The 26364-nt window shown below is 45.5% G+C and overlaps 3 protein-coding genes across 6 annotated transcripts in view; all 3 read right to left on the bottom strand.

Annotated features, from left to right (window-relative positions):
* POLA2 (DNA polymerase alpha 2, accessory subunit) overlaps positions 1-9774 on the bottom strand; it is a 28483-nt gene extending 18709 nt beyond the window's left edge. Inside the window, exons 1-10 of the mRNA XM_083477937.1 lie at positions 9569-9774; positions 8421-8545; positions 7368-7453; positions 6747-6804; positions 5389-5495; positions 3451-3644; positions 2629-2717; positions 1835-1990; positions 1193-1255; positions 917-959 (exon numbers count right to left, since the gene is read on the bottom strand). Of these exons, the coding sequence (XP_083334063.1) occupies positions 917-959; positions 1193-1255; positions 1835-1990; positions 2629-2717; positions 3451-3644; positions 5389-5495; positions 6747-6804; positions 7368-7453; positions 8421-8545; positions 9569-9665 (1018 nt within the window). The 5' untranslated portion in view covers positions 9666-9774. The remainder of the gene's footprint in view (positions 1-916; positions 960-1192; positions 1256-1834; positions 1991-2628; positions 2718-3450; positions 3645-5388; positions 5496-6746; positions 6805-7367; positions 7454-8420; positions 8546-9568) is intronic.
* Positions 9775-11157: 1383 nt separating this feature from the next.
* On the bottom strand, positions 11158-20352 carry LOC310694642 (solute carrier family 22 member 20-like). 4 transcript variants are annotated; one of them, XM_083477945.1, is made up of 11 exons: positions 20022-20352; positions 19496-19924; positions 18503-18606; positions 18132-18286; positions 17529-17697; positions 16276-16399; positions 15372-15487; positions 14616-14830; positions 12834-12942; positions 12448-12651; positions 11158-12076 (listed from the first exon to the last, which is right to left on the bottom strand). In XM_083477945.1, exons 2-11 carry the CDS (start codon positions 19904-19906, stop codon positions 11992-11994), a joined length of 1692 nt encoding a protein of 563 aa, XP_083334071.1. In that variant the 5' UTR covers positions 19907-19924; positions 20022-20352; the 3' UTR covers positions 11158-11991. The 4 variants fall into 4 exon arrangements, 3 of the variants coding, with proteins under 3 accessions (XP_083334071.1, XP_083334070.1, XP_083334072.1); XM_083477944.1 differs by having other exon boundaries at positions 19496-20352; XR_014519779.1 differs by lacking the exon at positions 15372-15487 and having other exon boundaries at positions 19496-20352.
* A 2854-nt stretch (positions 20353-23206) lies between these two features.
* The window catches only part of LOC310694655 (uncharacterized protein), a 102076-nt gene continuing 98918 nt past the window's right edge, over positions 23207-26364 (bottom strand). Inside the window, exon 7 of the mRNA XM_083477975.1 lies at positions 23207-25624. Coding sequence (XP_083334101.1) covers positions 24638-25624 — 987 coding nt within the window. The 3' untranslated portion in view covers positions 23207-24637. The remainder of the gene's footprint in view (positions 25625-26364) is intronic.

Raw genomic sequence — 26364 nt, forward strand, 5'->3', positions numbered from 1 at the left:
GCGTGCAAGAAGGTGGGTGGGAGGGAGGAGGGAGGGTGAAAGGCTGGTGATAATCTCAGGAGCCAAACGCAAGACGCCAATGAGAATTTCAGCGAGGTACTCTAAATGGATAGGCATATACCTATTCAGTTCATAAAGAGAAGTGAAACTGTTTCCCTACCCTTTTAGGGGATGCCATGCACTTGAAGCTGAATGTTGGGAGATGCAGGACTGTCGTGGAGGTGTCATGGAGAAAGGGAACAGACCCTGAGGCGGAGTGACATTTTTCCACCTGGCCCAGGAGGGCGGGGCTCGGACTGACTCCAGCTACAGAAGCTGAGGTTGCTGAACAGACTCTCAGGCTGGGGTCTCGTTTAGATTTTTTTGTTGCTGTTACTGACCTTTTTTTTGTATATTTTTAGATCTTATTGTTGTGTACTTTTTGATGTGTTTTATTTATTTGTTTATGACTACTTCCGGTAATTATGTGAATCTTTTCATGCTGTAAACTGCCTTGCGCATGGTTTTAACTATGGAAAGATGGCATACAAACAAAATGGTGATGAATTTGGGGAGTTAGAGCTGGAGGACTGTGATGAGGGTCTCCGTGGGATGGGGATAGCAGATTCTGAACCCCAAGAGATCCCTGATCCCTGGGAGGGTCCCAGCAGGCTAGAGGGCAGAGACCTGCCCTCTGAAAGAGGCTCAAGGTAGCTCTCAGAAACACCTCCTGTTACCTCCCTGTCTCCTCAACTTTTCCAGCTGAGAAGCTGCTTCTGGAGCCTGCTTCTGGTTGTAAGTATCACGTGGGGACTGGCTGCTGGCATGTGGCCCCCAGACTGTTGCCCATGAGGCAATGTGGCCCTCAGGTTGAACAGCTTTCCCACCCGTTTTGGGCAAGGTTGAGACTCTCTTTGAAGCACTGGGTCTAACTTACCTTCCGCTTGATCCACAGGCTGATAAAAAGGAAGCGGTACGCCCTGGGGGGGGGGGGGAGAGGAAAATAAGGGGGGGAGTTAAATGTGCTTCCATCTTCCTTTAAAAAGAGAGAAAAGATCCATATCTCCATGATGCTTGCAACTCTCTCTCCCCCCACCTCTCTCTCTATACCAGGCCTCTGCAAATAATGTGGTTGTGAGAACAGAATAACCTGACTTCAAGGTCATGAAATGTGGTAGGGAAATGCATTGAAAAATTAAAAAAAAATTATCACCTCATAAAGCTTGGACGCAACCAGCCTCTCCCCAGTACTGTTCATGCCTTCCATAACCACAACCTGGAAGATGTGAGGGGGAAATAAGACAGGCAATCAACGTCAACTTTTGTTTATTTTCACTGCAGGAAAGAGACGGTGGCAAAAGCAAGGAACGCGTTCACAATTTATTTACTTTTCTCAAGGCAGGCAAGTCTTCTGAAAGACAAATTCATGGGCAATAAGGCTTTGAATGGCTACTAGCCACAATGGCTACGTTTCATCTCCACTGTCATCTTGGCTGTGAGTCCTGGAAGATCTGCTCCCTGCCTTGCAGGCCTGTTCCCACCTGGCCTGGGAGGGAAGGGCCCAGACTGACTCCAGCTACAAAAGCTGAGGTGGCTGAACAAATTCTTGTGCTGGGTAATGTTTAGGGTGTTTGGTTGGCTGGGGTGGGGGGTTAGTTGCCATTATTGACATAGATTTTTGGTATCTTTGTTTCAGATCGGATTATAATTTGGGTGGAAACTGTTCAGCTTGACTGTGTACTTTTTCTGATTTATTTATCATGACTACTTTTGTCCTCTGTGAAAAGGTGGTTCATAATTTAATAAATTATCATGAACACACACACACACACACCCCACTTCCCAAATGCCTCACCTGTCCTGGGAAGAGCGAGTACTCCTGGAGCTCAGATACATCCACAGGTACCAGGCCTCCCGAGGAGTGCTCCTGATCCCCTTCCAAGATGACGGACTTGGCATTCAGCTTCCCGTTGGAATCGCAGCCGATTTGGCCCAGGACAGTGACTGGCTCCTTTCCCAGCATCATTCAAAAACAAACAAACGAAGGAACTTTTTTTTAAAGCACTAAAATCCTGAGCACAGCATATCTCCATGCTACCAAGCGGTTGCCTTAGAGTCCATCAGATCTAGCCAACACTATAGGGCTGTTGTGAATAGAGAGGGGGAAAGCGGTATAACTTCATGGGCCTACATTAAGGAGAAATTAGTTTGATATAACCCAATAAAGTCTAATCTGGTTCACAAATTGGAAGGATAGCAATCCTTTCCTCCCCAAACAGGACCAGCATGGTAATGATAAGCTAACTGATGGCACTTTTGCAAAGCACTGAGTGGGGCCAGCGATCAGGAAAGCCACGGTGTTCACAAACTCCCGTTCAGCCCAGCCACGTCTTTACCTGCCCCACAACAGACATCAAATGTAGAGTGTTAAGGGCATGGGCTTGGCAGAAACTGCCTCACTGGCCAAATGGAGAGCCCTGGCAGTGACATGGAGGCTTGGAAACCTGAGATTCTCCACTGCTAGTTTAAAGCAACTGTTTCTCTGAGCATGTGCAGAATGATCACAAACCCCACTGGACAACTTTAGATATAATCACCCGTGTAAATAATTAAGTTCTAGCACCCGTAAGATATTAGCACAGAGGTTACCTGCACAGGGATGATCAAAGAAGAAAATTCTTCTATTTTGTAGTGTTCCTTCAGTGCTGCACCAAGGTCTTCCATCTTGCAGGAAAGCACTTATTTCATTTTTAGAGGGAGGGAAAGAGGCAGATAAAGATTGATTGAGGGCGAGATATAAATAAAATTTTATTATTTATTTATTTTTTATTATTTGTATTATTATTATTATTGAAACATTTTTATTACTATTTCACTTTATATTGTATATAAAACAGAGAGAACAATTGTAACACGCAAAAATTAAAAGATGAAAACGAAAATAAACAGAATAACAAAAGAGACCTATTCCAAAAGGGAAAGTATTTTGTTTGAGGATTGATGTTTTGAAATAGTATTGTATAGTTAATTTCACTTCATTTTTGCTCATGCTTTTGTTTTTCCTTTCTTTTTGTTTTTATTTCCTCGTTATTTTTTTGCTTTGTTTCTTTCTTTTCTGTAATTTGTTTGTTATGTCGAGTCTTGTTTGTATTTGCCCAAAACTCAATTTTTTAAAAAAATTAAAAGATGAAAACTGTAAAGTAGGCATGCAGAAGGAGTAGCTGCACTTGAATTAAAATAACAAAGTCCAAGTAAAAACTATCGATCTTGTTAGATCATCAAGTATAGTTCCAGACTACACCTTAAGCTGGCCTGGTGACATGCAGGCAGTTAGTGCAGATCCTAAAAAAAAACAGGAGTTCTGCAAGTACCTGTCAGTGCACCAGCAATCACATTCTGCACTAGCTGGATCATGTCCAGTAGGTTTTCAATATACAGGTAGAAGCAGATAGAGGGTTTTCTAAAAATTACCTTCACGGTTATCCACAAGTTCTTGGAACATGAATTTGTAGGGCTTGGTGAGGGAATCTTGGGGGGAATGGAAGAGGTTCACAGAGGTGCCCAAGCCGCCATTTCCCCTCCAGGAGGTTCCCTGCACAGAGCCGAAGGAGGTGACAACCTCTCCGCGGTTGCTTCGAGAACCATACTTCTGTGAAGGGGTAGCCCTTGAGGGGCGGCAAGCAAGGGGAAGAAGAGAAACAATTTTTAAAAATTCAGGAAAACCTGGTCACTTCCTTGATTTCAACATCGATATTTTACAAGTATTGCCCAGTGTTAAATAGTTTTATCCAATTGCAACTGGGTCTTTAATCTGGTAAAAGGTAAAGGTAAAGGGACCCCTGACCATTAGGTCCAGTCTTGACCGACTCTGGGGTTGTGGCGCTCATCTCGCTTTATTGGCCAAGAGAGCCGGAGTACAGCTTCCAGGTCATGTGGCCAGCATGACTAAGCCACTTCTGGCGAACCAGAGCACAGCACAGAAACACCGTTTACCTTCCCGCCGGAGCGGTACCTATTTATCTACTTGCACTTTGACGTGCTTTCAAACTGCTAGGTTGGCAGGAGCAGGGACCGAGCAACGGGAGCTCACCCCGTTGCGGGGATTCGAACCGCCGACCTTCTGATCAGCAAGTCCTAGGCTCTGTGGTTTAACCCACAGCACCACCCGCATCCCCCTGAGTAATCAACAAAAACCTTAGTAGGGGTATGAGATGTGAGGCATTTTTTTTCCTCTGGTATGATACTGCAGAAAAGGAATGAAACAAAAAGTAGAATGGAAAATATGTCTTTAACAGCAGCTTGCACTGTATTTAAGTGTCTAAACAGATGCACCATGGTTTGTGACTGACTAACAGGCCAAGACCAGGAGCTATGGTTTGAGTTTGCGCCAACTAGAACTTAGTATCACATCTGAAGGGACAAACCACTGTTCTGTCTCTGAAGGCCGCAGTACCTGAAGCATTAAAGCAGGTGGTAAAGAACACACAAAAAAGAAGACAACAAGCTCATAGCCATTGTTTCCTCAGTATGTTGTTGGAAGCTCTTGGTTGCGGCCAATTAAGTCAGGCTCAGAGTGGTCCTACTGAATTCGATGGACTTTAAAGTTATCAGGTTTTATCTTCAATTTAGAGCAGCACTGTTCAGGTGCCCAACCTGAATGTGACTGGAAGTGCGCGAACCAACTCTCCCTGCACACTAGACACAGCCGCTCCAATTTTTGAACGTTTTTGGCATGAAAGTCAAGGTGCAACCAGTACAGAGGCGATATTGGGGGTGTGGCTCCCATGCATGCACCCAGCCCCCCTACACACATTAAGCCTCCACCCAGCGACATTTCCCAGCAGCAGAGATATGGGCTCTTAAACCAGCAGTTTAATGCCTGTGGTGCAGATATGCTGCTACGAGTTTGTTTTAGGGCTGCAGCTAGGATTAGGGTTAGGATTGCCCTCTTATTCACAACGCAATACTAAAAACTAGTTTAGAAAACACACATTCTTTTCCTAGCAAGGCCTTTCCCTGTAATAAATCCAGCATCTAAAACAAAACAAAAAAATCCCAATTCACCCAGCCATGTTGGCACACCAAGAGGACCTCCGGCAAATTCAGCATGTGGCAAATCAACCCAAGGATCGGCACAGCTAGACATGCATCACGGTCAACCAGCAAAGTGAAAGCAGCAGTTACTGAGCCACTGTACCAAGACTTGGTTTGCTGCACCTCAAAGCTCCACCAGAAATGGGTCCATTTTCAGCTGCAATGCATTTGCGCAGCAGCCGGAATGGGCCCTCTTCTTTAAGGACACTTTGACATCTCTGAACAAGAGGCAGGTTCTGAGTCCTTCAGAAAAGCAACGCTGGCTAATCAAAGAAAGAGGTGGGCCACACATTTACGGGCTGCGTCAAGGCATACCTGGGCGAGAAGCTGCTGGGGGAGAAGGCCAGGCGGGGACTGCAGTTGGAGAGAGTCCGCTTGGAACGCGGGTTTTCCGGTGTGGTTATCACCCGCTTCTGAGATCCCTGCAAGACAGTAAAGGGTAGAGCAGCTCTGCCTCACAGAGAGCCTTGTTGGAAGCACAGGAGTTAGAACATTGGTCCATGTAGCCTAGTACTGTCTACACTGGCTGGCAGAAGCTCTGCAGTGTTTTAGGTGGGAGATAATTCACAAGTCTACCTGCTTTCTGTCCTGAATATCCCATCATCCAGCATCACTGGGCTCTAGTGTTATATGAGAGGGGGAGAAAAACTGGCTCTACACTGTACATCGTTTGTGTTTTCTCACCTTCCTTGCCTTTTTTTTAAAAGAAAAACTAAACTAAAAACATCTGGCTGGCTGTTTTCTGCTCTGATTGGCAGTAGCTCTCCAGGGTCTCAGAGGAAGGTGTCTCCCAGTCCCAGGTGAAGAGAATTCAGGACACACAACGGAAGTCCTTTGCACAGCACACAAACTAGGAAATTTGCTCCAGCAAAAGGCAGCAAGGGCCAAAAGAGGGGTAGACAAATTATTGAGTCGGTATAGCTCAGGTTGGTAGAGCATGAGACTCTTAATCTCAGGGTCGTGGGTTCAAGCCCCACGTTGGGCAAAAAGATTCCTGAACTGCAGAAGTTGATCCCTTCCAACTCTGCAATTTTGTGATTCTATGCAGCTAATCAGTGGCTACTAGTCACAATAGCTAATCCAAGTTCTCCTTCCGCAGTCAGAGGCAGTATGTCTTTTGCTACCAATTGTTGGTGCTGTTGCACTCAGGTCCTGCTTGCTATAGATATCCGGTTGGCCACTGTGAGAGAAGTTTGCACCCCATTGTTAGCTCTACTCAGAGGACACCCAATGAAATTAATGAGCACAACTAACTTGAGCCCATTAATTTCATTGGGTCTACTCTAAGTAGAACTTAGTTGGATACAGCCCTGGGTGCTGGATTTCTAGATGTGCCCTTGCCTTACCCCAGTAGTGCTCTTATTGATACAAATCAATATAAAATGCAAATACAAATATACCATACAAAAATTGTCCCAGCACACAAGCAGGTCTCTGCCTGACAGCTTAGAGAGTTGACACAAGCCAGAGAGGATAAACATTGGACTAGAGAAATAGTCTGATGTGATTTAAAGGTAGCACAGAGGCAAGGCACCTTCTTTGAATGCAGAAGGTCACAGGTGCACGCAGCTTTCTAAGTTGCAATGTTCCTGCATCAGCCTACGTGTGCAAGATGCGCTGTGAGCTCGTTCCTATGCATGTTCTTCAGAACTTCCTTCCTTCCACATACTTACTTTTGATGGCGACGTGTAGGTATCTAGAAGGTTTTCTTCCTCCTCCTCTACATCGAGACTAAGAAGAGTCAAGGGAGCCAAACGCACACCGAAAATGCATGAGCTAAAATTACATGACCCATCGTCGCTCACTGGTTGTCCGACCCCCATTGGTCCCACCCAGGAACAGCCAGTGGCAAAGCATGGTGGCAGATGTGGTCCACGACCCATGGGGTGCTATTGCACAAGGTGGAGAAGACTACATAGAATCATAGAGTTAGAAGAGACTACAAGGGCCATCGAGTCCAACGCCCTGTGGAACATAGGTTACGCTGGTGAAATGCACTTTGCACATGTTTAGATGCTTCTCCTCTTCAGTATTAGTGTGCCTATTTCAAGGCAGAGCACAGAAATCAGTCAAGGGCTGAACCCCATAATAGCAGCCACCACAAAAAGGGGAAATTGCTCCAATTCACCCCATTTTTAAAATTAGATTTTTTCCTCTCACCCAAACATTAGAAGACAACAGTGGGTGAACAGAGACAAAGCTTTCATTTGATAAGTTTTACCACTAGGGCGGTTTGCTGCCATGTTCAAAAGGGCCTCTCCATTTGAGTCACGCTCAGCTGCTTGGGAGGATACAGTTCTTGGATGCTGTTGACATCTCTGATTTTAGGGTAATGGCTCTCCTTCCTCTTCTGAGGTTTCGTGGATCGCTTGTGCAGCACCTGAAAGAAGAGCACGAGCAGTCGAAACCCCAGGGAAGCCAACACCTCCCAGCATCACAACACTTTTGGCTTAGCCGGCACCAACAGGGCAGACATGGGCACTGCTATGTGCATCAGTACCTGCTATGGCACCTGTAAATATCAGCAATGAAGAAAAGACTGCTTGCTCCTCCTGCAAGTCCCATTAAACATGCCCACATTTCATTGGATGACACCCTCCCTTCTGTTCTGAACAGAGAAGAAATGGAAAGAGCATCTCTCTATGAGCAAGCACCTTTCCCCCGTGCACCTGGACCTGGCAAATTTCGAACGCTGACCCTGACTCAAGGGACTGGATCCATAGGCTGGCTAGCACTGCTACTGGTCATTCCCTCCCCCCCCCCGCCCCTGGCCAGCTTAAGGACCCACTGCTTTTGCCACTGCTTCCTAGCAGATCCTGGCTCCCTTCATCCTTCCTGTGCTGTGATGACTCTTCTTCCTAATCAACCATGGGGCAGTGACAGCATGAGATGGTCCAAGCCTTTTGTAGTCTTCCCTGCCTTTCTGCTCTGCACCTCTAACATCAAGGGGAGGGGGTAGCAGTAAGGGGGGTGGGTAGGCGAGCAAAGTGGGCAGGGGCGGCAACCTCTAGCAAAACAGTCATAACATGAAACGTTAAAAACAAATTGGCATGAAATGTATCAAAATGTAAGTAAAATCTGCTGTTTTAAAATGAACATACACGGTTAAATTGCATGCAAGATGGCATTCTAAAAGTTTTTAGCCAGTGCCAAAAACAGTACAGCCCAGGAGACTGCCTAACATCAATAGGCAGGGAGTTCCAGAGGGTAGGGGCTGCCGCCTATGCTCCATATAACGTTATGCTCCACTGAATGCACCATAGCGGAACTGCCTTTATAGTGGATCTACCTCAAATAGGCAAATCAAAACATCTATTTCCCGCAATTCCTTCCAAAAGCTCACTTACTTCATGTTCAAAGATGTGCAGGGACTCTGCCGTAAGCTTATTGAATTGCTTCGTTATAGCAAAAGCAATTATTTCATCTGCAATCTCATTTTCTTTCAACCTGTACAATGTGCAAAGTTCCACCACTACAAGAGAGAAAGAGAGAGAGGAGTTATTAAACAGCGGTAGTTTATCAGTTCCTCAAGGACATCCCTCTAACAGACAGCGAGATCCACCTCAGTGAAGTGCGATGAAAAATTTCCACCATTAGATTTTTCTGCAGAAAACTTTCCAGTTTTTGAAATTGTCTCATGTAATCAGTGAACAGAATACACACAATCCAGTCTAAAATGGGCAACAGAAACCATACTAGCGAAATCTAAAATCAAAGTTTTAAAATGTATTTATAACTTTTAGCACCTTTGTTGCTTTTCTTAAAATGTAAATAATTGAAGTCTTTTACATTGTATTCCGTTGAAATGTAAAAAAAAACCAGTTACAAGTATTACAATAAAAATAATTTCCTGGCAAATTTCCTGGATTTGTTTGAATGTAAGATTTAAAGCACATTAACAGTTCAACCCTAATTCCCCTCGTCTGATTCAGGAAGGCAACCCTTCACCATAAGGCCCCAGGGCTGGGTTACAACGATATTAAAACCAGCCAAAAACAATTTATTAAGGGGCAGCATTTCAAACAGGCAAAGCTCACAGCCACATTCTCCTGTAGACAGCAGCTACGAGAGTCACACTGAGCCTCCACATTCACGGACAGTCTACCTTTGAAGACCAGGTACAGGGAACAAACAACCGTTTCCTTCAGGCCCTGCTTTCCCAGAGGAATATACAGCAGCTCACTCCTGGAAATAGGATCCTCGGCTAGACGGATCTTCTGGCCCGATCCAGGCAAGTCTCATTTTTAAAACTGCCCATCTCTCTGAATCCGCCTCCCTCTTTTCCCCATATTTTCTTTCCCCACTTTCTCTCCACGCTTCTTCCATCCCCCAGAAATCCCCCCAAGTCCACCGCTCTTCCCCACATAGGCAACCGCCTGCTTATCCCAAATTAAGCCCCCTCCAAATAAAAAGCTCCTCAATGAGAACTAGCGCCCTTCCTAGTAAATACCCCCCCCCCCAATTTATCGCCTTCGCCGTTCTATACGCGGCTCACATTTGTCGGTAAGGGCAGCCCCGTCTTCACCCTCCTCCAAGTCCAGCCCGAAGAGCCTCAGCTCAGCCAACACGTCCTCAACTACCAGCGCCGCCATCGCAGACCTCCTTTCCCGCCACTTTTCTTGGCGGGGAGCGCGCAGCTATTCCGTTATTTACGGCGCCACTTTCCTCGCCTGCAAGAAGAGGGAAAGAGCAGGAAAGAGCGGGAGGGGGCGGAGCTTCAACTCCTGAATGGGCGCATGCCAGTTCTACACGAATGGGAGGAGGTTGCAGAGGAGCATAGAGATGTGTCGTTGCTGCTGCTGTTGCTTGAAACTCCTAGAGTGGCTAAGAACGCCGGGATACCCTTCGACGCTTTGCGGAGTGAAAAAAGGACGGCTGCTTTATAAAGAAGGGTTCTTTTGCATGGCTTTGATTGGCTTGCGCCGTGTAATTCCTTCCCTCGCCCCGCCCCTTCTGCGCCAGAATAAACAGAGCCCTTGTTTTTTATAAACGCAAGTATTTTTATTCCCCGCCAAATTAAATAACAGGTCATCATTCTGATACCTCCCATTACTTTGAGATGGTAAAGCCTTCCCTGCCTTTAATGCTGTATTTTGACTTAATCAATTAATGAATGGTGGCTGATGAGGGACGTTGCCGATTGGGCTGAGGCTGTGAGAGTGGTCCACAACAACCCTGAAATGTAATACGGTGGGATTATTCTCACATTGGGAACATAATAGTAATAATAATAGTAATAATAATAAATTATTTATACCCCACCCTCCCCGGCCAAGACTGGGCTCAGGGCGGCTAACACTGAATATGAATACAGTAAAAACATTTTTTTAAAAAACAAAACAGTCGATTGAAATAAAAATCAGAATACAGCTTAAAATGCAGCCTCGTTTTAGTGGTAGCCCATAGATCAAAGCCATAAGGGGAGAAAACATCAAATATTCACCGGGGCCAACTATCCATGCTGGTCCTACATGCAAAAAGAGCCGAGGGAAAATTTATATACAAAATCCCATATAAGGGGTTCCATCAAAATAAATAAATGAGAGGGGGGGTTAGACTGAGTCCAGTCCAAAGGCCAGGCGTAACAGCTCCATCTTGCAGGCCTTGCGGAAAGATGTCAAATCCCACAGGGCCCTGATCTCCTGTGGTAGGGTGTTCCACCAGGCTGGGACCAGAGCTGAAAAGGCCCTGGCCCTGGTTGAGACCAATCTAACCTCCTTGGGACTTGGGACTTCCAAAGTGTTGTTATTTAGGGACCTTAAGGTCCTTCGTGGGACATACCAGGAGAGACGGTCCTGTAGGTATGAGGGTCCTAGTACCTACAAACTTATCTGCCCAATAGATATGTTTTGGATATGTAGTTGTAGAGGTCTTGATTTATCGGCTTTTGGGTTTTAGGGAGGAAATGCATGGCTTTGTTTCATTTACTTATTTTTTCGTTCTTTAGTATTTTTATCATTGCCAATCTTACGTTGTGTCAGTTTGTTTCTTTGAAGTGTATAATATTTTGACAGCAGCAATACATGTTTTCTTTCTCTTTTTAAGTGGTTTTAAAATGTAATAAAAATAAGGATTTGTTTAAAAAAATAAATAGCAGCAGTGGTGCAGTTGGGTAATTAAGAATCTTGTCCTTAATGGACTTCTAGACTGCGGAGAGTGCTATTTAGATGGTAATGTGTATTATTTCATTTACTTCTGAATGAGGTGAATTGCCCACTCTCCTTTTTGGAGCCCTCCTGCTCAGTCTGTTATGGGGACCGTGGACCTCTTTCCCAAAGTCTGACCTGCATGGCACCACAGGGCTTTATTATTGACACAGTGTTTCTTCTTAAAGTGTTTGGGTACAACAATTCCACTTAAAAAACACATCACACACTTTTTGTTGGTTAGGAAAGTGTTGAGGGAGATGCACTAAAAAGTTTGGGCTAAAGCTGTATAGTCTCCACCCCAAACAAATCAATAAAGAGTGTGGGTCATATACCCTTTCTGCAGGTTTTTAAATCTAATTTGATGTCTGCGCTTACAAACAAAAAAGTTCTTGAGTCTCACACGGGGGAAGCTCCCAGCTAAAAAACATTTCAATGAACAAGTGAATTAAGTGGAGTATAAAGAAGTCATTTAATTTTGGATTAACTGAATCTTACACCAGACTTTCCCATCATCATCATTACATATATATCCCACCAGAGGGGGTGGTCCCAAGCTTTCACTCAAAAATCTAACTGTGCCCACAGTTCTAAAAAAAGTTGGCGATCCCTGAACTACGTAAGTATCAGCTTCCTGTTTCTCCAGTCTTCTCTCAAAGGAAGATGCTTGGTTTTAATGCTACCCTTTTCCAGTTCTTGAGTCACTTTTTCCAGAAATGTGTGGTTTGTCAAGGGCTTCTTTCTGAGAGAGAGAGAGAGTGCTATTGCTGTGCTAAACGGATTCTTTGAAAAGAGATCTCTCTACTTGCTGGAGGCAAATTTCTTCTACTGTTTCCATCGAGGATACATTTCTAGACCTAAAGGAACACAAACACCAGAATATTGATTAGCGCCATGATAATTTTCATGTTATGGACAGTGTGCTATTAATTAATTCATTAATTAATTATCTGTCCTTCACCACAACAGCAGGTTACTGAAACCACCCTACTGTATAAAGGTGAAATTTGCATCCATTGCTCTGCTCACTTTTTCCTTTGGCCTTGCCAACTGCTGACAGGTGCCCCCCCCCCCCCCAAATAGGTTGATCATAGAAGAATGTGGTGCTCAAACTGAAAATGGTCTCCCCCTCCTCCATACATGCTAAATAGCATGAAAATACTCTTTGGGTCAGAGTCTCATCCTAATCGTTTTTCAACTCCTTTTAGGGATGTGAAAGAAAACTTACCTGTGTTCCATCTCTGTGATGGTTTCCAGGAGGGGTAAATGTCTCGTCTCCATCAGGAAGCAGGCAGAGACCCCCGCAAGGAGGGGAGCAGCTCCAAATATAATTGGTGGCAGGACAGGAAAGGAATCCCTAAGCATGTAGACCAGGGGCGCAACCATGGCTCCGAGACGGGCTTGCATGGACACAAATCCCATGCCTGTTTGCCTGGCAAGAAGAAACGCTGGTGTTTATAAGACTCTAAACACCAGCTGCTTGAACCCTGTGGCCGTTTATCTGGCAGAAATCATCCCTGACCACTGGTTCTGCAGATGATGGGAGTTGTAGTCCAAAACCAGCTGGAGACCCAAGTTTGGGAAACCCTGGTTTAGATGATACTAGCTGCTCACCTGATCTCTGTTGGGTAGAGCTCCCCAGAATACAGATATGCACCAATAAAGGAACTGGCGAGGCACCCTTTCCCTAGTGCTGCCTGCACTGTACGCAACGTTTGCAGTTCTGCAGGAAGGAGAAATATATAGAATGAACGAAACCTTGTTGTTTACAGCCATAGGCCATCACAATATAAATACAACAAACTGTCTTTTTGACCTATTGAACAGGCAGTCACACAAACACACACCCCTCATGTACTCACACAAAAGAAAACAGAAAAATAATACTCCCCCCCACCAGTGTAAATCACATATTGCTCCTTTACAACAAACTATAAAGCTATTAAAATTCATTGGGCTAGTCCTATTCAGAGCAGACCCCCTAAAGTTAGTGAACCTGACTACCTTAGCGGCATTCATTTCAGTAGGTCTGCTCTGAGTAAAACTAGCACTGGAAGGACACACAACCACCTCCCTTTGCCTGGCTGGGATGTGACCTTGGGCTCTAATAATGCTTCTTATTTTCCTGGATGGAGAGAGAGGTGTGTGGTTGAAGAAGCTAGCAAACCTACTGTACAAGGGCAAATTTCTCAGTGACTGCTCCAACCACTTTGGGCTCTGGCCCTGTCCATCCCTAGTATATAGCTCCACAAGAGGATGCTCAGAAGAGACTGTGTTCCTACGTCTGAAAATGTTTCTGTACCCCTGAGCTAGATGGACCAATGGCCTGGGCTCAGTCTGAGGAATCTTCCTATCTTACTACAGTATATGCTGCCTTTCCTCCAAGGAACTCAATTAAAGCCCCCCACCCATTTTAACTTCACAATAACCATGTGGGGTAGGTTAGATTGAGGGTGTGTAGCCTGAGGTCACACAGTAAGCGAGAGCGGTGGTCTAGGACTGAATAGAGTTTGGTTCCCCCTTCAGCCGCGGTGCACCCTGGGAGTCTGTGGGCATATTTGCCACCCTGAGAGACTACTCTGGGCACCACAAGCACACCCACAAACAAGCAGACACTGTAACCTGTTTTATAGGCTAGCATGGAAGGGTCTTTCAAGCCTAATTTCAGCAGGGGGCAGGGACCCTATGGGACCAAGGAAGAGCTCTACAGGTGCATGTGTGCCTAATGAAGCTGGGTTGGCGGCCCCTGCTCAAGCCGCAACACTGCATGGCTGATACCAAGGGTGACAGCAGTACAGCTCACAGGTTGATAGGATGGACTGAGCACAATATTCATGCGAAAACAGATTAGACAAATTCCTGGAGGCTATCGGTGGCTACTAGCCATAGCTGTGTTTTACCTCCAGCGTTGGAGGCTGTGTGCATCAGAATGTCACTCACTGTGGATCACATGTAGGAGAGAAGAAGAGCTTGGATTTGATATCCCGCTTTATCACTACCCGAAGGAGTCTCAAAGCGGCTAACAATCTCCTTTCCCTTCCTCTCCCACAACAAACACTCTGTGAGGTGAGTGAGGCTGAGAGACTTCAGAGAAGTGTGACTAGTCCAAGGTCACCCAGCAGTTGCATGTGGAGGAGCGGGGAATTTAACCAGGTTCACCAGATTACGAGTCTACCACTCTTAACCACTACACCACACTGGCTCTCGGTGAGGTTTTGCTACTTTGGGGCTTCCCTTAGGCATCTGGTTAGCTACTGTGAGAACAGGAGGTTGGCTTTGATAAGCCACTGGCCTGACCCAGCAGCCAGACTCTTTCTGATGTTTTGATGAGAACTCATAGCATGGAACATCAGTGACCCAAGCAGATGCAGGTCAAAAACCCATGAAGCAACTTGCCGTCTGGCACAAACATGTTGACAAACACCAGGAGCCCAGCGAGGGATAGGAAGCCGGCCATGGTAAGGCGGCGCCCGATGAAGACCATGGCAAGGGTGGACAGCAGCACAACGGGAAGGTCGATTGCCCCAAACAACACCTGCACCACAAAGATGTTCAGGCCAAATTTTTGCACGTCCATCGCCAAGCCGTAATAAGAAAAGGAACTGGAAAACCTAGGAAGAGTGGGAAGCAAGCATGAGTTGCAAATTTAAAGGCTGGATTTCTGCAATTATGAATAATAACTTCTTCTTCTTCTTCTTCTTCTTCTTCTTCTTCTTCTTCTTCTTCTTCTTCTTCTTCTTCTTCTTCTTCTTTATATCCCACCCATCTGGCTGGGTGTCGGCAATGCATATTATGCACAAACTATTATCATTACTACTGCTACTAATGAGTGATCATTGCTGCTGCTTGCTGCTGCTACAACTCCACTTAAAAAGCACCTAAGCTGTTCTAAATGTGGCCCTTTAAAAAAAAACAACTCCACAGTCTCTGCCTGCTTATTACAATGTAATAAGCACAATACAAAATTACTATGATTAGTAGTATTTAACGCATAAACCACCTCATATGTTCTTGAGTTGCCATCATACTTCCGTGTTCTGAGAAGAGGCTAAAAGCATAAGAGGAAAGAAAGGGCAATCCTTGACTTGTCTCCCCTATTCAATTACCGTTTCCCTCTTCAGATAAAAACAACAGAGGTCCTCTTGCACTCACCAAACAACCATGAGGCAGCAGGTGACCCTCCGCAAGACTGGACTGCGAAACAGGTCGAAGACAGTGCACCGGGATTTCAGACTTGCAGCTTCCATCTGCATGTGGGAATGCAATACCTGTGCAAGAGAAGGGGAAATGAGTGGAAGGAATGTGGCAGGCTTGGGGAGGGGCCTTAATCCAGAAGAAAGAGTGCAGATTGAGGTTTGGTGGTCTCAAGTTGAACCCCAGCATACCTGTCACCTTCTGTCCTAGCCTAATACTACTACAATAATAGCAACCACAACACCCTGCCCATCTGGCTGGGTTTTCCCAGCCACTCTGGGCAGCTTCCAGCAAAATATAAAAACATAATGAAATGTCAAACATTAAGAACTTCCCTCCAAGCAATGCCAGGCCTCCATTTTAATTTCCCAGAATGCTCTGGCTTGTGATCCTCTGTGGCACTGTGGGGGGAAATAGCTAAACCCAGCTGTCTAGAGCCTCTACTGCTCCCTCTTGTCCAGGGGGCGTTGCTAAGGGTCGGTCTATGAGAAGTGAGCCTCAGTTTGCTACACTGGCAGCTGCCACTTTACATCAAATTACACTGATTATATAAAACACCTGAGTCACCCTTCAGGGAAAGCCCTCTGAAAAAGATACATTTTCAACATCTGCCTAAAAGCAAAAATACCAGGTGCCTGTTGCTGGGACCTTCCCCTGACTTGGACCCCTGCAACTCTCCGATCTGCCCCCACTCATTTGACCAGCCTCTCCACAAAGTCTTCATGGGACTTGTGGCACCTAGGGCTTTAAATACTAAAAGCAAAACTATTATTACATTATTATATCATATTTGCTAATCTCCTATTATAGAAATTATTATTATTACAAAAAAACCAAAGCATTGGTCGATCTCATGGCTAACCTCTTTGTTAATTTTCTCCCCCTCCTTGCTTTTGCCGTTTATTGCTGCAACTTTCCTCAGATTCTGGACTGCTACCTGTGCCTTGTTATGAAGCAGGAGCCAGCGTGGTGATTCTGGAAGTTTCCTGACAAGACACAGATAGATAGATATTATTAACAAGGGGGATGATTAAAAGAAAAAGAAAAAAGTTTGTGTAATGGAGTGTTGTTCACATTTCTAGCCACTCTGTTCCATCCTTTTCCCAGGTGGAACATCTATTTCCTCTCTTCCAAAATGCACTCTGCATTCCATGGCCTCACTGGCCTGTTTTGGTGGTTCTCCGCCTGCTCCCCAGCACACATACATACACACTGTATTCTTTGTTTTGTTTTTCTGCTGTCATAAGAGAATCAGGGTCAGAGAGGGGAATAAAGGAAAAATGATCCTAATGATATCATCCTACCCCAAAGTCCCACAACAATAATAAACTGTGCCTTAAAGAACGCATTGTTGGGAATATGCCATCTTACTGTGTCTTTTCACGTATCATTGAATGTAATATAATGTGTGCCTTTTTAATGCATCATCTTAACGTAACGTGCCTGTTGACATTCCTGTGTACCTCTTTCTCCATGAAGCTATCCTTTTAAAATGTATTCGTGGATGTATCTTTAATGAAATGCCGTACTATGCTGTACTTTTCTGAATGTATCCAAAATGTAGTTTTTAAAGAATGTAACAATCTAAATATTTCAAAATGTATATACTTGACTCAATATTGTATCCAAAAGGCTGCCAAAACTCAATCCACCACACTGCCTCCTACTGGGTCTGCAAACCATACCATGCATACACACAGATATGAGCTCAAAATAAAGCAGTCTTATTTTCCAAAAAGTATGCAAACATCATTCTATCACACTCGAATTGATAGCAATGCAGAATAGGATTTCACATTAACATTTAAGTCATTTCCTGAACATCTTCTCAAACATCCACCCTCACATCTGCATGCTGATTATCAGCAGTTGCGGAGGTTTTCCTGTAGATAAAGGAAAAGCCATTTTACTGCCAACCAAGTCTGTTGACACATCCTCCTAGGTGTGGATGGTGCCATTTTGTCTACATAAGGCACAGCACACACTGCCTGAACATCAGACATGGCAGCCATAGGGTCTTGGCCTAACACAAAATGGCTGCCACATCTACAAGAGCGGAAAAGAGAGACACACCGAAGCCATACCACAGTCGTATTTGGCGCTATCACACCCTACCATGAACAGACAAAAATGATGAAAAATGGTGCCGAGACGGAGAGTTGGAGCCAGCGCCAGTTTCTGACTCCGTATGCAACTCCTGCCAAGACGATCTGCCCAAAGGTGACAAAATAACCTAAGAGGGCACCTGCCACTGTCCGGCCCTTGTTGGGCATCCACTCCAGAACTAGGAGAGAAGCAAGAGAAACTGTTAAAAGGACTTGCAGTAAAAACCAGGATGAACATTTTTTTAAATGGGCAACACATCACATGCAACCGTTTGGCTTCCATGCAGGCACCATAGACTGACTGTTGATATAAAGCTGAAAGGACATTCATATTTATAGTGCCTTGTCTGAGGCTTATCCACACTTCTCTACTCATTCCAAGCATAGGCCTAGTGGCGTAGCAAGGTCAGGTGGTACCCAGTGTGGAAAATTTATTGTCAATCCCCCCCCCAAAAAAACATTGAAATCTAGTTGGTCTCCCCAGAAGACTGCGATCTACTCACAGTATAAAAAGACTGCCTGTGATCTACCCATTGTCATTGCCAAGAGTTGTTGAGCTTTCCCTGCAAAATCCACTCTTTAAAGTTGAATTGGAGCAAACCAAACTACTTACTCAAGGACAGAGAATTTAGCATGATTCCTGAAAACGTCATGCCAGCCAGGAAGCGGAAGGCGCAGTAGCTGCTGAAGCTGGGCAGGAATGCTGTGATGGTGCCAGCGATGGCGATTTGCAGATATGACCAGATCAGAGGTTTGCGCCGGCCAAACCTGAGTCCCCACCCCCAAAAAAGGAGAAGTAGGATGCATGAATTAATATATTGGCTGGTGGCGAGTTATGGGGACAGGCTCTAGCTGGGTCTTAGTTTCCTTGGGCCTCCAGCTGTTTTTGGACTACAATCCCCATCCCCTCATCCAGAGACTTCAGGTCAAACCTGGAGGTCTGGCAACCCTACTCACCTAACACTCATCACAACAACCACCCACCTGTCCGATAAGACTCCAAACACACCAGCCCCAACCAGCACACCAGCCATGTAGAGTGACTGGGCTACATCTCTCAGGTTCTGTAGGTCACACACCAAATTCCACTGGAAGGGAAAGAGAGGAGAACTGTGTCAATTTTCTCTCTGTGGCTGCAATACACACACACACACACACACATTTGACTTAGCATCATGTGAGTCTTATTCCTTTAATCTTCCTTCTGCAAAGGAATAATCAATGCTAGCTGCATAAAATCTGCATTTTAAAAGATTCATATCTTTTAATATTAAAAACTCAAAGCACAAGGCTACATGCATGCCATCTTGTACCTATTCATTCCACAATACAGTATAACAAACTCCATTTTAAAATAAATCAGTTATCTTCCCGTTGACCCTTCTCAACAGCCATGTGTTAATTTCACCATCCAAACACATCCCAAGCTATCCATTGCAAAACAGAGACTGTGTAGGTTAGAGTAATGGAGCAGAATCTGGGAGACCAGGGTTCAAATCCTGACTCCATCCAATATCACTCAGCATAATCTACCCCACAGGATTATTGTGGGAATTAAACAGAGCAGAGAATTCTGACCAGTTGCCATCTCTCAGCCTAATCTACCTCACAGGGCTGTTGTGAAGATAAAACGGGACCCCCATTGCCTTGAGCCCCTCTGAGGAAAAGCAGAATGCGAACATAACAAACGCATTAGAAACAAGAGGCCCTTTTCAGATCTTATTGTAAAATGGCAGGGTTTACCGTAAATAGCCAAAAGGTACTACTGCAGGGTCTAATACTAATTCTTCCCCAGTTAGACATGATCTTAATATGATAAATACTGTATATTCTCTTTTAAAAATTAAATCTAAGCCAAACAACCCCAAACGAGTTACTTCATTTGTTACTGGAATGTTTAATTTATATCCCTGCCACTCTGTGTTTTAAAACTGCCTTCCCATCTTTCATTTCTTGTTGATGATGAAGAAAGCTCACCTCCGTCACAATGGTAGACTCAAACACACTCACATCATAGACCCATCCACCTGTGCAGAGTTCGGTGTGCACCTGTGTGGCAGAGTCCCCAACCTCCACAGTCGCATTTGGGCTCAATAGACGCCACCAACTCATGGCAAACTGGAGACACTTCTCCGGCTTCCAGTTCTGGTCTATGGGAACAGGTGCCTTCAGCAAGACCCCTTCTGCTGTGCTTTGGGTGTAGCTAGAGGGCAAGGTCTGGTTGGTGGGCAGCACAGGCTTGCAGTGGTGGTCTGGAATGGCGGCAGTGAAGTTCTGCAGGAAGTTGTGGCAACCAGTGAGGCAGACGGAGATCAGCAAGAAGGTGATCTGCAAGATCTGGAAGCGACCAACTCCTCCGATAGACTCCAAGACATCATTGAATGCCATAACAAAAGTTGAGGATCACTGTGCAATTGGATACAACAGACGAGGTTACCTACTTTTCTGGATTTCTCTCCACGTAGGCCAACTTATGGGAAAGCCCTTTGGAGTCAAAGCTTACCCAAGACAAGCAGTTAGCTGTTTTGAAGTTTCCAAGCAGTTTTGAACGCTAAAGCCTTGTAATTGAATCTGAAACGAAACAATAATCTCAATATTTAAAAAACCCAACCTATTATTTTCCCCCCAAATCTAAGTCAGAAATCTAAACACTGAATAACCCAACAACTCCCACTTGTTTTTTCAGACAGAGGAAAACAACCTGCCACTTCTAGTGGTCATTTTAGTCTCCCCTCCCATTACTATTTCTTGCATATTCATCCAGATATGCCTACACAAAGCTTGTGTTAAGGTCCAATAAGATCCTGTCTTTATCAAGTTTTTGTTCTGATTTGATTGCAGGGAGGTTCTGTTTGTGCAGAAGTTATATGTCTTTTTCTGAATTCCACACTTTTTAGTGTATTTTCCCATCAGTTTCCTAACTCCCCTTTCCAAAAATTGTTGTTTATTAAAAAGTTTATCCACTTGAATTGCATAAACTAAGGGCTCATTCACACTTTTGCTTGCTCTGTATTTTGATGGGATTTTATACCAATAAATTCCCCAGGTGTATGAGAGCTCCTTTTGTTGTTCCATGGCTATGCCTTTGGAAAATCTGATCTTACCCAGTGAATCAGAAGCTTGCTAAGCAAAATCTCTCTTCGGATTTTCCGTACATCTGATAAGATCCAATTCAGCAAGTAAGAGTGGATTTTTGCCGCAGAACAAGGAGAAAAGCTTTCAGATCCAGGGGAATTAATCGGTGCACGATATGATCAAAATTTCCCTTCTGGGCAGGTAAAAGCAGTGCTGGTATAGGGGGCAACTGGGGAAAAAACAAAACAAAAAGACTTACCAGGCACAGAACAGGTTCCAAATATCTGCATGGGCAAAGATGGGACAGGCTTTCTAATAAGAAAGAGGCTTTCTGGATTGCAGGAATCCTTTAATTCATCCCTGTGATACCCTAACATGCAACAGATTTTGAGGGAGCTTGAAGAAATTGCAGCATCCCAAATTGCAAAAGAGGCCTGAATCTGTTTATTGTGTGTTGACTGACTATATATGCATCTACACACACACAGACACACACAATGTCTACATCCACACAGCTACTCTTTAATTTCTCCTGGGCCTCTGCTCTTTTCACAGGCTCCTAAAAAGAGCAAGGGTTTACGTAAGGGGCAGGTGTTTGGCTACCGTGGGAAAGCTTTATTTACATGGTTGTTATTGGAAAAGAAACCACTAATTAAAAAAACAATTACTTCGGGATTGGTGTTTTGGTTGACAATAAGAATCGATTACAATCAAAGGGCCAATGCAGTGTATGCAAGGGAAAGCACCCATGGGGGCAGAAACATATTAATTACACAGATACTTCTACATCCCCTCCAACATTTCTCTGATGAAAATAGGGACATCCCATTCCATTATGATAACTTTACTATTCATACCCCACACATCTTATGGGGTCACTCCAGCACTGTGGGCAGCTTCCAACATATATAAAAACATAACTAAACATTAAACATTAAAAAAAACTTCCCTATATAGGATTGCCTTCTGACGGCTCAGGGGGTTGGATAACTTCATACCCTCCAATATTTCTTCAGTGAAAATAGGGGCATCCTAAACTAAGGAAAAGCAGGACATTCTGGGATCAAATGAGAAATGTCCCGCTTTTCCTTAGGACTTCCCTATTTTCATTGGAGACGTGTTGGAGGATAACATCTGAAGGTGGCCCTGTACAAGGAAGTTTTTTTTAAGTAGTTAAAATGTTTTATTATGTTTTTATATATGTTGGAAGCCACCCAGAATGGCTGGGGCAAACCAGTCAGATAGGCGAGGTATAAATAATAAAGCTTATGTTTATTAAATAATATTTCCCTGTTTTTATTAGAGAAATGTTGGAGGGTATGCTCATGGGCAGTGCTTTCTTTCTAGAAAAATAGGTGCCGGTACTCAATATGAAGTTGTTGCAGTAACTGCCACACTTTTTAACAACAGAAAAGAGGTGCCCTTGAGGACCTCCTGAAAAAAGCACAGCTCATGGGTGAGGCTGGTCTGCAAACTGATTCAAATCTCTCCCCCATTCCTGGCCAGGCTAAAGGGTACTCTTGGGAAAGTGCTCCTTCTGTTGACTTCGCCAGGACTACACCCAGAGGACTGCACACAAGAGCAGCCTGAGCCTTTCCAGTTGTGAGGATTCACTTCCGCCTCTGGTGCCTCCCGCAAGATGGCGTCTTTAGTGCCCTCGGTGGCGGCGCCCCCTGCGGCTTCAAGATGGCGCACTTCCACCCGACCCTATCCCGCAGCGCCTTTCTCCAGAGGGCAGCGATCCCGGAGGAGCAGCTGCAAGCGGGCGCCGTCGCAGAGCTCCGGTTCCTTAGGTTCCGTAGAGCATGTGCAGAGGGCGCCACACACACACCAACGGGGGAATCTCCTAAGCAGCACACTCCACACCGGCCACCTCCCTCTCCCAGAGTCTCTCTTTTGGAAGGGCTGCTTGGAGCCTCCATGGCTCAGCGCAGTCCACCTGCAGGCGATGGCAGGACTTCAAGAGCGGGCGGACGCTGCGCTCCAAATCTCTAGCTCCATGAGCACGCTGCATCTGCCCAGAGGCAGCCCCCATGTGCTGCAGCAGTCTACCCCACCGCCTCCATTGAGTGAGACAGGGAAGTGGGATATTTTTATTTTTAAGGCAGAATCGGCGTCTGTTTCTTATTACACCTCGAGCGCCCTTCTCTGGAGATCTCAGTGAGTGCCCTCGGGGACGTCGTAAACCCCCGAGTGGGAGTAGAGGACTCGAGGAGGGTTTGGATGAGACAACTCTGTTCCCGGAGAATGAGGTGGGCACCCTTGCCAGAGGTGGGAAGAGGGATGCGAGACACCGACATCCTTCTTCACCGCCTCTATCCTATTCTTGGAGGGCAGGGGAAGAACCAGGTGAGGAAGAACTCGTTTACTGAGAGGTAGAAAGCCTCTGGATGTGGAGGATCCACTATGCTTGTGTAGCTTATGCCTGTGGACAAACTTTGCTGTGCTTAGGGATATGAGCGGCATCCTCTGGCTTCTAGCACCGTGAAGGCTTGCTATAATAAACAATAAAACATGACACTATGCTCAGAAGTCATATATTTCTCTCTCTCTCTCTCTCTCTCTCTCTCTCTCTCTCTCTCCAGTATATTAATTAAAAACCCAGCCTTTAACTGATTTTGATTTAATTTTAATATGCTTGTGTTGATAAATTTATTTACATTAAATTCAGATTTCCTTTCCAAACAATTATGTATATTTACGAGAAGCACAGCAGAAAAGAAACAAAAGCAATCTTAAGTGCTCCACACATGCTTATCAGATTGCTGCCCAGTATTGTTTTTCGTCGCATAGTTTGCCGGTTCTGTGCACATCTGAGGGATGAAAATAAAAGAAAAATACTCCACCAGGATTTCCACAATAGAAAATTAAAATTAAGTTGTCACTTAATTTTAGTTTAAATCCTGTTATCCCGAATTGTACCTTCCCCAAGAAGGCATTATTTTGAGCCATGATTCTTTTGATCAAGGAGGTGGGAAAATGTTGAAGATGAATGGTAAACTCATATGACCTGTTTAGAATTCTAGTTGCTTATACATTTTCTAGTTCATAGGCTTCAAAAGCTAACAACCACCCAGCGAAAACCCAGAAGAACAGTGCTGGCCTTATACAATGCTTACAGGTAAAAGCCTGGTTAGAAAATTAGATCACTCTTTGCCATACTAAGCCCTTACGGCAGAGCTTTCTAAACTGTGTAGATGTGTCACATGAATGCGTTCATTTAACCTCCAGTTTGCTAGTACAGTGGTAGCTCAGATTACAAACATTTCGGGTTACAAACTCCGCTAACCCAAAAGTAGTACCTTGGGTTGAGAACTTTGCCCCAGGATGAGAATGGAAATTGCACGCCGGTGGTGTGGTGGCAGTGGGAAGCCCCGTGAGCTTAAGAACAGTTTCAGGTTAAGAACAGACCTCTGGAATGAATTAAGTTCGTTACCCGAGGTATCATTGTAAAGCTGAATTACTGTGTCGCGAAATGATGCATGTCTAAAAAAAGTGTCACCAACATGAAAAGTTTGGAAAGCTCTGCCTTACGGGAATTATCTTTAAACAACAACAACACACACTTCTGAATGCAAATAGTGAATTGTCCTTTAGGTGACTGCTTCTCATGTGTCTGAACTTCAGTGTGACGTGCTTCACGCTGTAAATAAAGTTGCGCCCCATTTGTTACGAAAGAAGAAGCACATCATCAGATTTCCTCTTCACTAAAATAAACTTTCCAAACTACAAGACAGAGATTTAATATAAGCTAGCTGCTGCTGATGCTTTTTAAATCAAAAGGGGGATTGAATTACAACCAAAAGTTACACCTGGAGGAGAGGTGGGAAAGGGGCTGCCCAAGGTTCCCCTGGGGTCCAGGAGCTTAGCTCAGGACCTGGTTCAGTCCCTGATGCATATGAAGATAAGCCTAAAGGAGAAAGTTCGTCTGAGTCACGTGCAGAGTGCTTTTTCTTCACCACTGAGTAAGGAAAGACAGTCCCGTGGATTGCAGGGGGTGGGAAGTATGGCATGGCTAAGGGAGCAGCTTCTTTTCATGCCATCTCAGAGGGATGTAGAATCTTGTGCAGCATCGCTGCCCTCTAGCCCCACCACTGCCCCCTTGGTGCCCAGGGGGCATGGGTAGCTCTTTCCCTCCTCAGGACTCGGGAACCCTTGGTAGTAACGGATCCTGTGCTGCTGGTGCTGCTGCTGGTGGTAGTGAGGGAGGCCCCGGCCTGCTCCGTTCCCCTCTGTGGCGCCAGCTAAGCGGAAGCCTTCCAACCTGCCCGCTTTGGGTGGTTCATTCCCCCGGCGGCTCTTCTGCAGCAGGCCGTCAAGCATTTTTTGGGCCGACTGGTAATCCAGGTGGGGTCCTCCTGATGTCTTCTCCACCAAGCCAGGGCTCCAGGAGACCTCGCCATCCTCAGAGCTCTCAGAGCTGCTCATTTCTGGCACCATCTCCTCAAGCTTCCCACTGGGCGGCAGGTTGGTGGGGGAAGGCAGGTGGGCTGCTTCAAAGACCTCTGGCTGCAGTGTGGGCAAGGCTGGGAAATGGCTGCTGGGCCCCGGCGGGGCCACCAGGGCCTCCTGCCTCAAATATAGGAAGCGCGGGGCTGGGAGGGGGCAAAGCGGGGCTGCTTCCTCCTCCCCACTGCACTCGCTTTCTGTCGAATTCGTGTCTTGCGTTGAGAACGTGGTGGACTTCTGCTTCCAGGGGATGAAGGCTGTGGCCCGGGTGTGGCTCTTGCTGTGTCTCTTTAGCCCTTCTGGGGACGGTGCCACCAGGGCCGCCTCGTACTTCAGCAGGAGGCTCCTCTCCTCGCTAGGCCCGGCTGCTGTGTCCGATTCGGAGCTGCAGCCCAGCTTGCTGGTTTCAGTTGCTGAGTCGGACTGGTTCGGGGTGGTTTGCGTATCAGAGGCGCCATCCATGAAAGCAGGAGGGGGTGCGACATCCAGAATGTGCAGAGAGCAGAGGCTGTCGGAGGGAGACTCGTCCTTCCCACTGCGCCGCTGCTTTTCCAGGCTGGGCTTTGCCAGCAGCCCTGAGATCTGTGAATGGAGAGAGAGCAAAGACCATTCGGACCATTTAGCTAATGGCCTTCCCTCCCAAAAAAATCCCAGCAGGTCTTGTAGCTTGAGGATATGCTATAAATATGTTTGCCCCTGTAAAGTGGAACAGATTTGGAGGAGAGCGGTTTATGCACATTCAAGATGTGTACAACCGTGTATAAACGCATCAAGCTGAATCCTGAAGTCACTGAAATATCACTAAAAGGCTGGGATAGGGATGGAGTGGTTTGTTTGCGGGGTTTTTCAATGGGTTTCAATTATATGCGATTTCACAGATGTGTGCGGTGCCTTGGAACGTAAGACCTGCATAAACAGGGAGCTGCCTGTATGGAAAATGAGGAAAAGTTGAAGGAACTGGATAAGAGAAGACTGGGGCAACAATAGCAATGGCAAATATTGGAAAGGCTCTTGCCAGCAGCACCATCACACACAGCAGTGGGAAAAGGCTGCTTCTTTTCTCCGCTGCCCCAGAGAGAGGGCAGGACTAGATCTAAGGAGGTTTCAAAAGAGGAGCAAGAGGGCAGTAGGAGAAACCTCTTGATGGATAAGTGAGATCAACCTAACCTGGGGGGTGCTGGGCTCTCCTCCTTTAGAGGTCTTGAAGTAGAATTTCAAGAGCCTTTTGTTGGGAATGGTCTCGCACTCTGAATTTCCCCCGCTAGAGTAGTGGGGCAGAGGAAATTGGACCTCCCATGATTCAAGTTCTCCTCCATTATTAT

This window comes from Podarcis liolepis (genome assembly GCF_965112155.1).
Source record: "Podarcis liolepis genome assembly, chromosome: 15".
Taxonomy (NCBI): Eukaryota; Metazoa; Chordata; class Lepidosauria; order Squamata; family Lacertidae; genus Podarcis; species Podarcis liolepis.